Source organism: Gossypium hirsutum, chromosome A05 (assembly GCF_007990345.1).
Source record: "Gossypium hirsutum isolate 1008001.06 chromosome A05, Gossypium_hirsutum_v2.1, whole genome shotgun sequence".
Taxonomy (NCBI): domain Eukaryota; kingdom Viridiplantae; phylum Streptophyta; class Magnoliopsida; order Malvales; family Malvaceae; genus Gossypium; species Gossypium hirsutum.
Genome location: NC_053428.1, coordinates 13,321,540 through 13,333,549, shown reverse-complemented (window position 1 = coordinate 13,333,549; position 12,010 = coordinate 13,321,540). Strand labels below are relative to the sequence as shown.

At 33.8% G+C, this 12,010-nt stretch overlaps 1 protein-coding gene and 1 pseudogene across 3 annotated transcripts; one reads left to right on the top strand and one right to left on the bottom strand.

Moving 5' to 3' along the window:
* The first annotated feature begins 4,962 nt into the window (after positions 1–4,962).
* LOC107958397 (transcription factor MYB26) lies at positions 4,963–7,051 on the top strand. 3 transcript variants are annotated; one of them, XM_016894159.2, is made up of 4 exons: positions 4,963–5,086; positions 5,234–5,440; positions 5,623–5,752; positions 5,844–7,051. In XM_016894159.2, exons 2-4 carry the CDS (start codon positions 5,299–5,301, stop codon positions 6,727–6,729), a joined length of 1,158 nt encoding a protein of 385 aa, XP_016749648.1. In that variant the 5' UTR covers positions 4,963–5,086; positions 5,234–5,298; the 3' UTR covers positions 6,730–7,051. The 3 variants fall into 3 exon arrangements, with proteins under 3 accessions (XP_016749648.1, XP_016749647.1, XP_040969445.1); XM_016894158.2 differs by lacking the exon at positions 4,963–5,086 and having other exon boundaries at positions 5,094–5,440; XM_041113511.1 differs by lacking the exon at positions 4,963–5,086 and having other exon boundaries at positions 5,333–5,468.
* Positions 7,052–8,034: 983 nt separating this feature from the next.
* LOC107958396 (5'-nucleotidase SurE-like) lies at positions 8,035–11,130 on the bottom strand (annotated as a pseudogene).
* Between the last annotated feature and the right edge of the window lie 880 nt (positions 11,131–12,010).

Sequence of the window (12,010 nt, the reverse complement as noted above, 5' to 3'; positions counted from 1 at the left end):
TTGAACTTAATTTTATCATATGTAATTTAAAAAAAAAAAGCCCGATCATGTTTACAATAGATTAGTATTTCTTGTGTATGTAGGGTATTAAAATTAATATATCATTAAAATCAGATACAAAATATATTAAATTAACATTTAATTTAGTTTTGAACCGTTTAATTTAGCAGAGTGGTATGGATCTAAAATGATTTGATTTTGTTTAATAAAAAAATGACCCATTCCCGAAAACAAAAACAATTGTGATTCAAGTGAGGACAAGAATTACGTAATCAATATTTCATTTGTACTTTGTTTGGGTGACTTAGGCCGCATCTTGTGACCTCTTCTGACTCAACAAATAAGGCAAATGAAGGGGTTGGGCTATTAATTGTTGCATGTGCTACATTAAAATTCAACATCCTTGTTTCGGTCCTTTTAATTTCTTCCATCACAAGCAATTCCAATCCATTTCTCTTTTTACTTTTTTTTTTTTTGCTTTTGAGAAAGCGAAATTAATCATGTAAATTTAACCCAGATGTGTGTTATTTTTAACCACAAGAAAGCATTTGCTTTAAGGACTTTAAACCCAAAACCCAAAAAGGAAGAAGAAGAAGAAGAATAGTTTTGTTTATTTTCCTATATTTAAAAGGCAGCTTTGTTTTTAATATTTGTAATTACATTTGCATGATATATATATTTTGCAACTTTTGTCTATGATTATTTCTTAATTAATAACTAGCAATTATAGGAATATGGGTTTCGTTTATTTTGTAAGATTTTAAATTATTCATAAAATTTTCAAAATTTAAATTAATTAAATCGGAAGATATGATGCTTTTAAGTGAGCTTCAACTTATAACTTCCATGTTACTATAATAATAATTTGAGTATAAAAAGCTTTTAAATTTCCATTTAAAGTTTTATTCTAATAAAAAACATTTGATTAGTGTTAACATGTTCTTTGAAGGAGATAGGGCTAATTTTTTCTTTTGCTTGAGGATTTGAATATCTTGCAAGATGAAAGGCAAAGTATGAGGTGTTAGAGCTTGTGCTCTAATATGTTTTTTTGACACAAAGGAGCAGGTATTTTTGCAGAGTAACAATAGGAATAGAGAAGAAAATGAGGCAATAGGAAGTCATACCTAAGTATTTATTCAAGGGTTTTTAGTGGCCGTGAGGTTATTTAAGTGCGTGGGAGTCAAGTTGTCCTTTGCATATAATTGATGAGAGTAGATGTCTTTTGATTGATAATTTCTTTTATTGATTTTATCTTTTAATTTGTGTCATACGCTGTTATTAAAAATTTATAACTATGTATATAATTATTTATCGTACAAGTAGTACACTCCAATTAATTATATTAATCAACCTTCAAAAAACAAAAGAATTATATTCATGAAAATTTTGAGTCTCTTGGAGTGGTATAAGGAGTAAAATCTTTAATGTACCCAAAAAATTATAAAAGAAGCATGTTTAAAATGGTTAAAAGACAAGAATGTTAGATACAACATAATTTTTCAAAGTTGGCAACAAATATAGTATAATTGTAGCACCATCGTAATCTAGTAACCCCAAGTTCCCATTGAGTTAAATTTGGACGCCAATTACCAAAAGGAGGAAAAAACAACACAAATAATTTGGAATCCTTTTACGATGCCGAATTAACAGCACTAAAATGAATCCAAATTCTTGCATATACTAGTTGAAGATTGTAGTCCCATATTTTAGTTTTACTAAAATTAGTGTAGATTTTATACTAGTTGAAGAAATGGAATGATTTTTAAGACGGAGGGTCTTATATTTGAAAGGAAAATAGTTTTCAATTTACCAACTAACCTAGGAGTATAATTTTACCATAATTTCCTCTTGAGACACGGGTGGAAAATTACGTCAATGCCATTACTTATTGTTGAATTAGACATATATTATATATAAAAATTGCTTGTTAGGAGCAATTTTACTCGGTGAAACAACTTGTCTTTGAGAGATAATGGCCAAGAATTAATGATAGTATACATATCTTATATATACAAAGCTAATAAACATTTTTATTTTTTATTAAAAAAATGGGTTTTAATTTTTGAGAAAAGAGTACAGTCAATCATATTTCATAGCAGGGTTTTCGTTTCATGAAAAACTGGGCAAATGTGGGGAAGGCAAGAGAAACTTCACCTTTTCAACTGCCTCGCCCATGTCCAGTTCTTTTTATGTAAAAAAAATGAAATATAAAAGAAAATAGCCATCAGATCAAGGCCTTGATCATTAATTGTCTCTCCTTCAACATCCATCACTTTTGCTACCATGAATTGGCACCATAATTATCAGAACATGAAGCATACCCTATGCTAATTATTTCATATTTCACCCAAAACAATCAATTTTCCTTTTGACTTTAGCAAACCAATAATCATGTAATCTGTCATTCCTACGAATTTAGCTTCTCAACATCCTGAATTCCATACAAGTGATGTAACATTTAATTTTATTTTATTTTTATGGAAAGAACTAGGGTTGCGAAAGATTGATTGTCATAAATTTTCTTGTTGCCATTATCGTTTAGCCTTTTGTTTTCAAGCTCGTTGATCAGTATTCTCGATATATATATGCAGATAAATAGCCTTTTAGGATTAGTATTGTCAAAATCGCTCAACCTATATATTCGTAATAATAATGAATGGATGGGGTAAAGGAAGTAAATGGCCGGATTTCATTCCATGCAAATCTTGTCCTCCCTCCTGTCATTTTACCACTAAAAATTGCTTGCTTAATTTGGGATGAGGCAAAAGCATGCATTTTGTTCTAGGGTGACCCCATTTTCAATCATAACACTGCCTTGATTACAAATTCTTTTGACCCTTTCATTCATGATGTGTTTTTTTTTAATATATAATAATGTTTGCCGGAGAATCTTCAGATTTTGTCCGAGTGTAATTTCTTTGTCGGAATTTAAAATTAAAAAAAAAACACTTTTTACATCTTTTAATTTACTATAGGTAGAGTCCTGATTGTCATGTCATCATTGAATCCCACTCTCAGGTGGCAGTGAGCTGGTGCTCTTCTTACTTTGATCGCCCTTGTAGACTCTGGGATTTGTTCATATCACTTGACTGTATTAATGCTAAGTTATTTTTTGTGCATGTGTTTCGAGAGGCTAATGGCCTTGTCGATACCTCCATTTTTGTGGTTTGTATGTAACTGGTTTTTCCAGTTACTTTTCCTATGAAATGAATAAATGATTTTGCGCTGAGGAAAAAAATCACAAATAAATGAATATGTTTTTATAACCGGATGTGATAATATTTAGTAGTTAGTGTTTAAATTAATATATATTACTTAGGGTTTAGTATTTAATATTTATGATTTAGGGTTTATTGGTTTTATTTATAATTTTATAATTAGTTATCAATATAATTAAAAATAAACCCCCAAACTTAAAACCCTAAACATTAAACACTAAATTATAATTTATAAAATTATTTATCGTAAACCATAAAATATTAAACCTTCAATTTATCTATAATCATAACATTGTATTGAAAAGAAAAAAGAACTGGTTACAAAAGCTTTGTGGTTGTGTGTAAAAGGTAAAAAGGGGAGTGTCACGCAAAGGTTTGCCAAAATTTTTTTAACACATAGACCAGCCGAATAGCATTTCCTGTTTTCTCTTCAGCTGATATTATAACGATTAGGACCCACTGATGGAATTAAAATGTAGAAAAAAAATTAATTGATTTCAGCATCTCTGCTTTTAATATATGGTGACCACTCATCGTCCAACTTGAAGAAATATTCGTGTCTAATCAAATAAAAGTTGAAAAAGAAGAAGAAGAAATGAAACTCTGAGTTCAAACAGTATGGTGTGCGCCCCTGGATGTTAATAAATTAAGCAATCTATATATTGTTTCCACTAAATGGAAGGAATTCTGGAATTGCTAAGGCAATGTGGTCCCTTAATTAAGATTAAATAATAACTCTACCTCTGTGTTCCATTGCTTAGATCCCAATCAACGTTTTGGTTTTCCAATTTGTAGATACACTGTTCATCATTTCAATATGGTAATTAAAACCTAATAAGTAAATAATGAACAGAAGTCTTGTTATGATTATAATTGAATTTGGTAAAAGAAATAATAATAATAATAACAAGGTTTGATAGAAGTTTAAAGCCACTCATTGCTTATTCAGAAACGATAATTATTAACATAGCAACGTTTTCAGATGTCAATACCTAGTAATTGATTTACAACGTGAAATTTAACAAGAAAGAGCTGAGCTTTAATTCATGCACTTGATTGAAATGTCTGTCCTTTTTTCTTTGTATCACATAATTGCTTGACTTGGAGATAAAAAGCCTTTACTTTATGCCCTCCATTACATGCAACGAATCAGCAGAGAATTTCAACAGCAATCTTGTTCTAGAACGTAATAATAGTAATATATGATGATGCAATTTTCTCAAGCTGAGATTCACAAGGCATCTATGGTGGGACAGTTCTACGAACATTTGATATCAATCAATGTGTAAAAGAAGACGATCCATTTACATTCTAATATATATTTTTAAATAATTATCTCATGGTGCATCGAATTTTAATTACTTGAAAGAATTAGAAGTTTACTTACACAATCCATTTTATTTCATTGCGCTACAATCACGTCAAACCTTTCATAAACTCACAACCGTCTGATGGTTGTTGTAATCATGAAGAAAAATCCCAGTGAGTTTGATTTTGCATTAATTTGCAAGAGCCATATCTGAAAGTTGAGAAGAAAGAAAAATTATTGAACAAGTTTTGACATCCTACAACTTCGTATTCCTACATGAAGACAATAAGTCCAAAAAGTGGGACCCGTTAAAAACAATAAAGGGTCCCACATGCCTGCATGTATGCCACTTGTACAAGGCAAACCCATATCTCAGAAATTAACAGAGTGAGAGGGATCCCATTATAAGCCATACATCCCTTACAGGTTGACGCTGCAGATTTTAGCCTTTTGCCCTCAAACCCTAACTGGGCCACCAAGGTACAGCTCCCTGCATTAAATTCACGCCCTCACTGCACTCTCATCAGTCTTTTAAAATCACCCTCTTAGCACTCAGTTTGTAAGCTTTTTTTTTTGTTTGTTTTTCTTTTTGTTTTTCACATTTTCTTGTAAGCCAAATTCTAGGGCTTAGCTCTGAATATCTTCTGATATAGAAATTAAAAGTTAAAACTTGAAACTACCTTCTCTTTCTCTCTCTCTTTTTCAGATCTGCTCTTCTTTTTCACTTTTGAATAAATAAACAATTCTAGATTCTGGCCCGCTATTGGCTGAATGATGGGGCACGGCCACCATTCCTGTTGCAACAAGCAGAAGGTGAAGAGAGGGCTATGGTCACCCGAGGAAGATGAGAAACTTATAAACTACGTTACAACCTATGGCCATGGTTGTTGGAGCTCAGTCCCTAAACTTGCTGGTCTTTTACTCTTCTCCATCTCTCCACGGTTTCTTTTTTGCCAATATCAGTACTAGTTTTTATAAACTTTATTTTTTTGCAGACAATAACTGCAAAAACCCGACTACATTAATTTGATTCCTTGTTTATTTGCTTTTTTTTTTCGATGTTTGTTCCTTTTGGGGGTTTGTTTCATGATGCAGGCCTTCAAAGATGCGGGAAGAGTTGTAGATTAAGATGGATAAATTACCTCAGACCTGATTTGAAACGTGGGAGTTTCTCCCCACAAGAAGCAGCTCTCATCATTGAACTCCATAGTATTCTAGGCAACAGGTATTAATCATAGTAATCATCAATGTTTTCTTCTCTCTCTCTCTTTTTATTTTTTTAACTTTTCTACTTTTTTTCACATTTTGTTGAACAGATGGGCACAGATAGCCAAACATCTACCAGGAAGAACAGATAATGAGGTGAAGAACTTTTGGAATTCAAGCATCAAAAAGAAGTTTATCTCCCATGAGGCTCCTGCTTTAGCCTCTTTCGCCGATGTTCATAATTTTAAATCTCCAGAGGAAGCAGTTGATTTCGTCTCTCTAAATGTAAACCCTAGTTTGATCCTTAGTGATCAACGGGACCAGCTCTATCTTGCCCCATCACTGCTACAGAGCTTTGCTCAACATCATGCAGATTTCAAGTCAAACCCAAGCGGTGACAACGTCGATTTTATTCACCATCATTTCCCGTTAACCCCAATGCTCCCACCACCCCTTTCAAGTGCATCTTCCTTGGACCCTTCATGGCCATTGCCCTTCGTTGCACCTCAACATGATATTGATCATCACCAAGATAAAAAACATCACGTCCCGGTTTTCAGTAATGAAGTAGTTCATGATATTTTCGACGAGAAGCTTATGAACTCAACCGCTGCCGTAAATCTTTATGATCATCCATTAATGGCAGCCCAAACAGTGCCCAAACTCTGTGAAATCCTTGAAGGGGACCTGTGCAACATGCCACTAACTTCTGTTTCATTGGAAAACATCGACCCGTTAGGCTCGAGGCTCTCGACATGTTTGCCTATCTCTGCTGGCTCATCCTATGCGCATGACATGGTCGTGGCAACCAACCAGATGGAGTTTATTGATACTATCATCACATCAATGCCATCAGCATCATCTTCCTCTTCATCATCCTTATCAGCTTTATCCAGTGGGCAATATATCACAAACCCTAATCTTCCATCAGGCGGTTGGGACCCTTGGCACGACCCATTCACATTTTCTTACATGATTGGGGTTAGATTTAGCTAGGTACTTCGTCTGCGGGTTCACTCGATACAACAGCAATTATTTTCCTCAAATATTATATGCACAGATATATATATATTTAAGTATATTGAAGGGTTCCTTTTCGACCAAAAAAAATATTGTAGGGTTCTAATATATGGGAGAAAAATATTAACCTAAATGTTACTATTTCAGACATGCAGTATGGATAATGCCAGATGATGTTCCATAAATAAATTTAGGTTCTAAATTTCAGATATTACTTGCTCTAAATATATTTGTATAACAGTATATGAAATAATTTGTTCATATATATACATATTAATTTATTCTCTCATTTGTCGGAGATATTAACAATAAGAAATTTCATATATATATTTACATTTTATACGGTGACATTAATGTGTAGACTAAAATTCATGGTAATATATTACACTCGAAATTTTAACGCAGTTTTGAAACAGATGGGTGGAGAGCTAATGGGATTAACTGGAAAGCAAATTAGACAAGTAACTTGATAAAACTTATGTGGATTCAATGGCGTTAGGTTTAGGATTCATCCATATGTTTGTTAATGTAATTGCTTGTAAAAAAAGAGAGTAATTCACCATTGTAAATGTAACGCAGCCATTAGGAGCACATTACCTATAATTACACTTGTGCATTTAACGATCAACAATCTTGAACCGTGTAAGACCATGAATGTAAACCATCATTTTATATTATGATTAGACAATCGTAAGATTCTAGTAAAAAGATCAAATAAAAAAAATTGCAGACCTTCTCCATGATTGATTTTAAAGTTCATTTTTTATACATGTTGAGGACTTTTAAGTTGAAAAGGTAAGTATTTTTTACAGTTACGAGGCAGCCGATTCAGGGTCAACAATAACATTAGGAGATAAATTTTAACCATTTCATTTCAAAAAAAAAAAAAAACCTTTTTTGCGTATATTAGAAATTGATCGGATTTACGAACAAGGTAAAAGAAAGAGGACAAAGCAAGAGCGGGCCAAGTCCGCGGCTGATACGGTAATTGTCATCAATGCCGGACGCAGGTAGTAAACTGGACATGAACAGAGGCGGTAGGGGCCCGAAAGGTATGGTCTTTAACAGCACCGCTACTGTTAATCGCTCTTAAAATCTTAGCAGTAAAAATATTAAAAAAAGAAGAGCACCACTGGCTGCATCAGGCAGCTGCAGCTGCAGGCAGCCAAGCAGCTTTCGGTTTGCTTGCCTAAACAAGCAGATTCAGTCTATTTTTCAATGCCTTTGCTTTTCCATACTTCAATAATTCATTGAATAATTTAGTCAACAACAAAGCGTAAATTTCAAAAAGAACAAAAATGATTAATCATGCATGAACACCATGTCACAAATCAATGAATTTGCGGAAACAACAAGCAAGGTCGTACATATATTTAGACAAAGCTTATTCCCTTGTATCAACAACCACCCCGAAACTATATGGTAATTTACATAGAAAAAAGCCCCTAAGAATTTATAAAGTACAATGTTTGTGTATGCAAATGAGTGATTTAAGATGCTATGTTGATCATCCAAGAGCCAATTGCTGCCCTAGAAGGATCTGGATATCCAATCCAATGCAGCCTTTTGAACGTGTGACTCAATTTGCGAAGGAGAATCGATACAGGAGTTACCACAATCTACTGTTTGAGGGGGAAAAAAACAAATGCAATTTGAGTGACATAAAGGAACCGTATTAGGTTGATTCCATAGTTAGATTCTTAAATGATTTGAATAACCACAATTTCCAGGGAGAAAACGGGGTTTTAACTTACAAACCTGTTTCGAGTGCGCCAAAATCTAAATCCTTGCATGTATCTTCCTGTTCTTTGTCTACAAACTGCAAAATACATAAGCCAACATCAATTGTAATTAACAATGCCAGGATCATTCATAGATAAGGAGAAAAACCTGAGAACAGCAAACAAAATTGGTTTTGATGGCAATTCAGAACTTTTCTATTCCATTGTTGGAAAATTTCCCTACCTCCATTCGGAAGTACTTTTTCGCTTTATTAGATTCAGATTTAGCTGGCTCAACAGACCACCTCCACATTATTCCTTTGTGCAGTCAACTAGCGAGCAGCACCCTGAGGGAAAAAATGCACACATTACCAAGATTAAATAGTAAGAAAAAGACTGATACTCTGTTTAAAGGGATTAATATGAAGAAATGTGGGCGTGAATAAGCAGGTTTTGATGTACAGGAGTAAATGATGCAATTCCTTTTGATTAAAAGAAAATAAAAACTTACAGCAGTGGATGCATCTTGGCTAAGCTGTGCGTGTTGGATCCCAAGACTTCATTGATTAGACATGGAATATGCGGCCAAAGGATGGTGATTAGCTGAAACACCTTGCCAACCTGGAGCAGATCTCCACATACTTTGCTTGGTCAGTTTAAAGCCCTGTCGTATATGAATAAGCAAGATTGCATGAAGGACGAAACGAGATAAATTTACATAATGAAAGGAAAGAAATGTAGCTGAATATCAAGCTAAACAGATTTGCTAAAAGAATCCAGATGGCTTAGCATTACTATATCCAAAAAAACAGAACAGCATGTTTGAGTAAATACGCGGTTTGGAACTTTGATCGTCCAAATATACGATTGTATGGAACATTCAAATTGCATGAGGAAACTTCATCCCATTGGTGAATTAAAACTCTCCCTTGTTCAATGAAGCTTCCAAAAGGGAAATTTCTATGAACAATTCCATGATTGCCAATAATTTGAACCTGATATAAATAGTGTGACTATATAAGAACTCCCCCACAAAATAATGCTATAACCTATAAACAAACAAATGAAAACGAGTAGATGAACAGATATATATATATTCCTCTAAGGCATAACAAAGATTTCCTCATTGGCTCTAATAAAAGATTGTTTCTTATGATGATAGCAACCCAAACTTCGCCTCTCCTAACAATTTAAAGAACTTTAGATAGTTGAAAAGCAGGAAAGATCACAAACTAAGACAACTTCGTCACTATCAGCTAACATGTCTAAATAAAGATGCATATAAACAAGGTTTAGAGAGCACATGTCAAGGAAGCAACAGTATCCAAATATTAGTTATTAGGTTATGAGTATAATTTGAAGACCAAAACCGGAAATATATCTCATTTTAAATGTGATAGACGCTGGTATATATCACGTCATTGTTATCACAGCCATATGCTCTTTATGTCCATAGAACAGGGAATCCGAACCTTGTTTGCTGAAGGAGAAGTAGGAATTTCTACACTTGGAAAAGCAACTTTTAGGGAAAACACCCTTTTCGATATCTAGGATGGCTGCGTTTATTAAAAGCAAACAAAGTGAAACTGCATCCTTAAAATCACTTTCTTGGCTTTCTTCCCCCTTCCTTCCGTAGTATCAAACAATCAGAAGAATGTTCATAAGTGAAAAGAAATTAGTAGAAACTGAATTCGCAACACCAGTTCAGTGATATAGCCAAAGATGGTACACCAACGTTAATGCTTCTCTAGCCCAGGCCACAACACCCGAGGAAAACCTGGTATATTACACATCATAAATACACTTATCATCCAAGGAAGAGCAAAGAGGATTGATGGTAAATTAACATGATAAAACAATAATAACACATGAATGAAGCTGAGCAAAAGGCGTTAAAATATTCAAAGCAAACTTATACCATCTATTAGAAGAGTGAATCAAGAGGGTAATACTCCCACCTGCTACAATCAAAGAAAATTCAATTAGTATTATCGTGCAGGTGTGTTCAAAAACTTACATGTTATGACCATAGCTTCGCCCCCGGTTTCTTCCACTAATCACCTGGAAATTTCATGAAGTCAGGAAGTGGTTAAAAACAAATTTGTATTTTAATTCATAGAAATCAGGATGAAAGCCTAACCGGGAGAGGCTTCGACCATGAGAACACTGCCCCAGACAATGCTAAGGATACACAATCCACGGTAGTCCCTGAAATCAGAGAACCATAAATGAAAAGGATTATTATCACAGCAAATTCACACAAGCTTGCATGGATATATATTGACGTATCTGCAAAAAGGGCAACAAATAACAGTCCAGAAGGTACTATTTAAAAGCCATGTTTAATCATATAAATGATGGTTGTGACATACTACACTCGGCTTACTCCAATAACATGGTTTCATATCCCAAATCAAGCACACTGAGATACTTAAAATTTGAGCGGAACAAGCAAAATCCAATCACACCTCATACTCCATAAGCAGTAGCACCATCTATTTCTGCTGGACTCGCACTGTCATGGAATGACCCGAAACAGATTTATCCCTTAAGCAATCCATTCAGAAATAAATCACAGAAAAATTACAAAATTCAATAAGAAAAATGAAATACTAAGAAATCAATAATTGGTGAGGACCTAGATGAGAAAATGCAAGACTTACAACAAAAAAGAAGCAGAAATGAGGAAATTAGAGAAACTTTAGGAGAAGAAAGAGAGACCCACGATCGAGGGGCGCAAACATGGACACTTGGACAGTGTAGAGGCCTAAACGGACCAAAGCTTGAACGAGATAAACAAAGCCGAAGGAGTCGATCCCTTCCCCATCGATAACCAAAACGACAGGCTTGAAGCTGTCGTTGTCATCAAAGTAGAAATAGATGGCTCAGTAGAGCCACCACTTACAAAAAAGTCATCTTCTTCTTGTTTCCTCGTTTTCTGCTAAGGAGGACTTCTTGGAGATTCTTACCGAAGCCAGGAGGTAACATGATGTTTTTTTTCAACAGTAGACATTATTTACTAATTTTTGTTGTTTTGGTTCTTAATAACTAGAACATGGTTGAATTAAAGCCCTGAAGAAAGATTAGAATACATGGGAAAAACGAGGATCTGCTGCATGAAGGAGATAGAGTGCATGTAAATTGCTATACTAGAGATTTCGACACGGAGAGGAAGACTAGTAGCATTTCAGTTTTTTTTTTTCAAGGACTCAAATTGATAAATTATACCATTTTTATATCTTGATATTTAAATTCTTTTATCTTACCTATTATTTAATTTTTTAACTCATATAATATTTTAATAAGCATTTGAATAATAATTTATGTATAACATATGAAAAAAAAATTTAGATACCAATTTAAAAAATAAATATACTTTAAAAGTTTGAATAACATATGTTAAGAAATGGCTTAAAATTGGTAGTGGATTGTTGTTGTTGGTAGTGGGTTGTTGGTGGTAGTGGATTAGTGGATGGTTGTTGGTGTCCATTTTCAACCACAAATCTTTGCCAAAGTTTTGGACAATTATGTCCTTG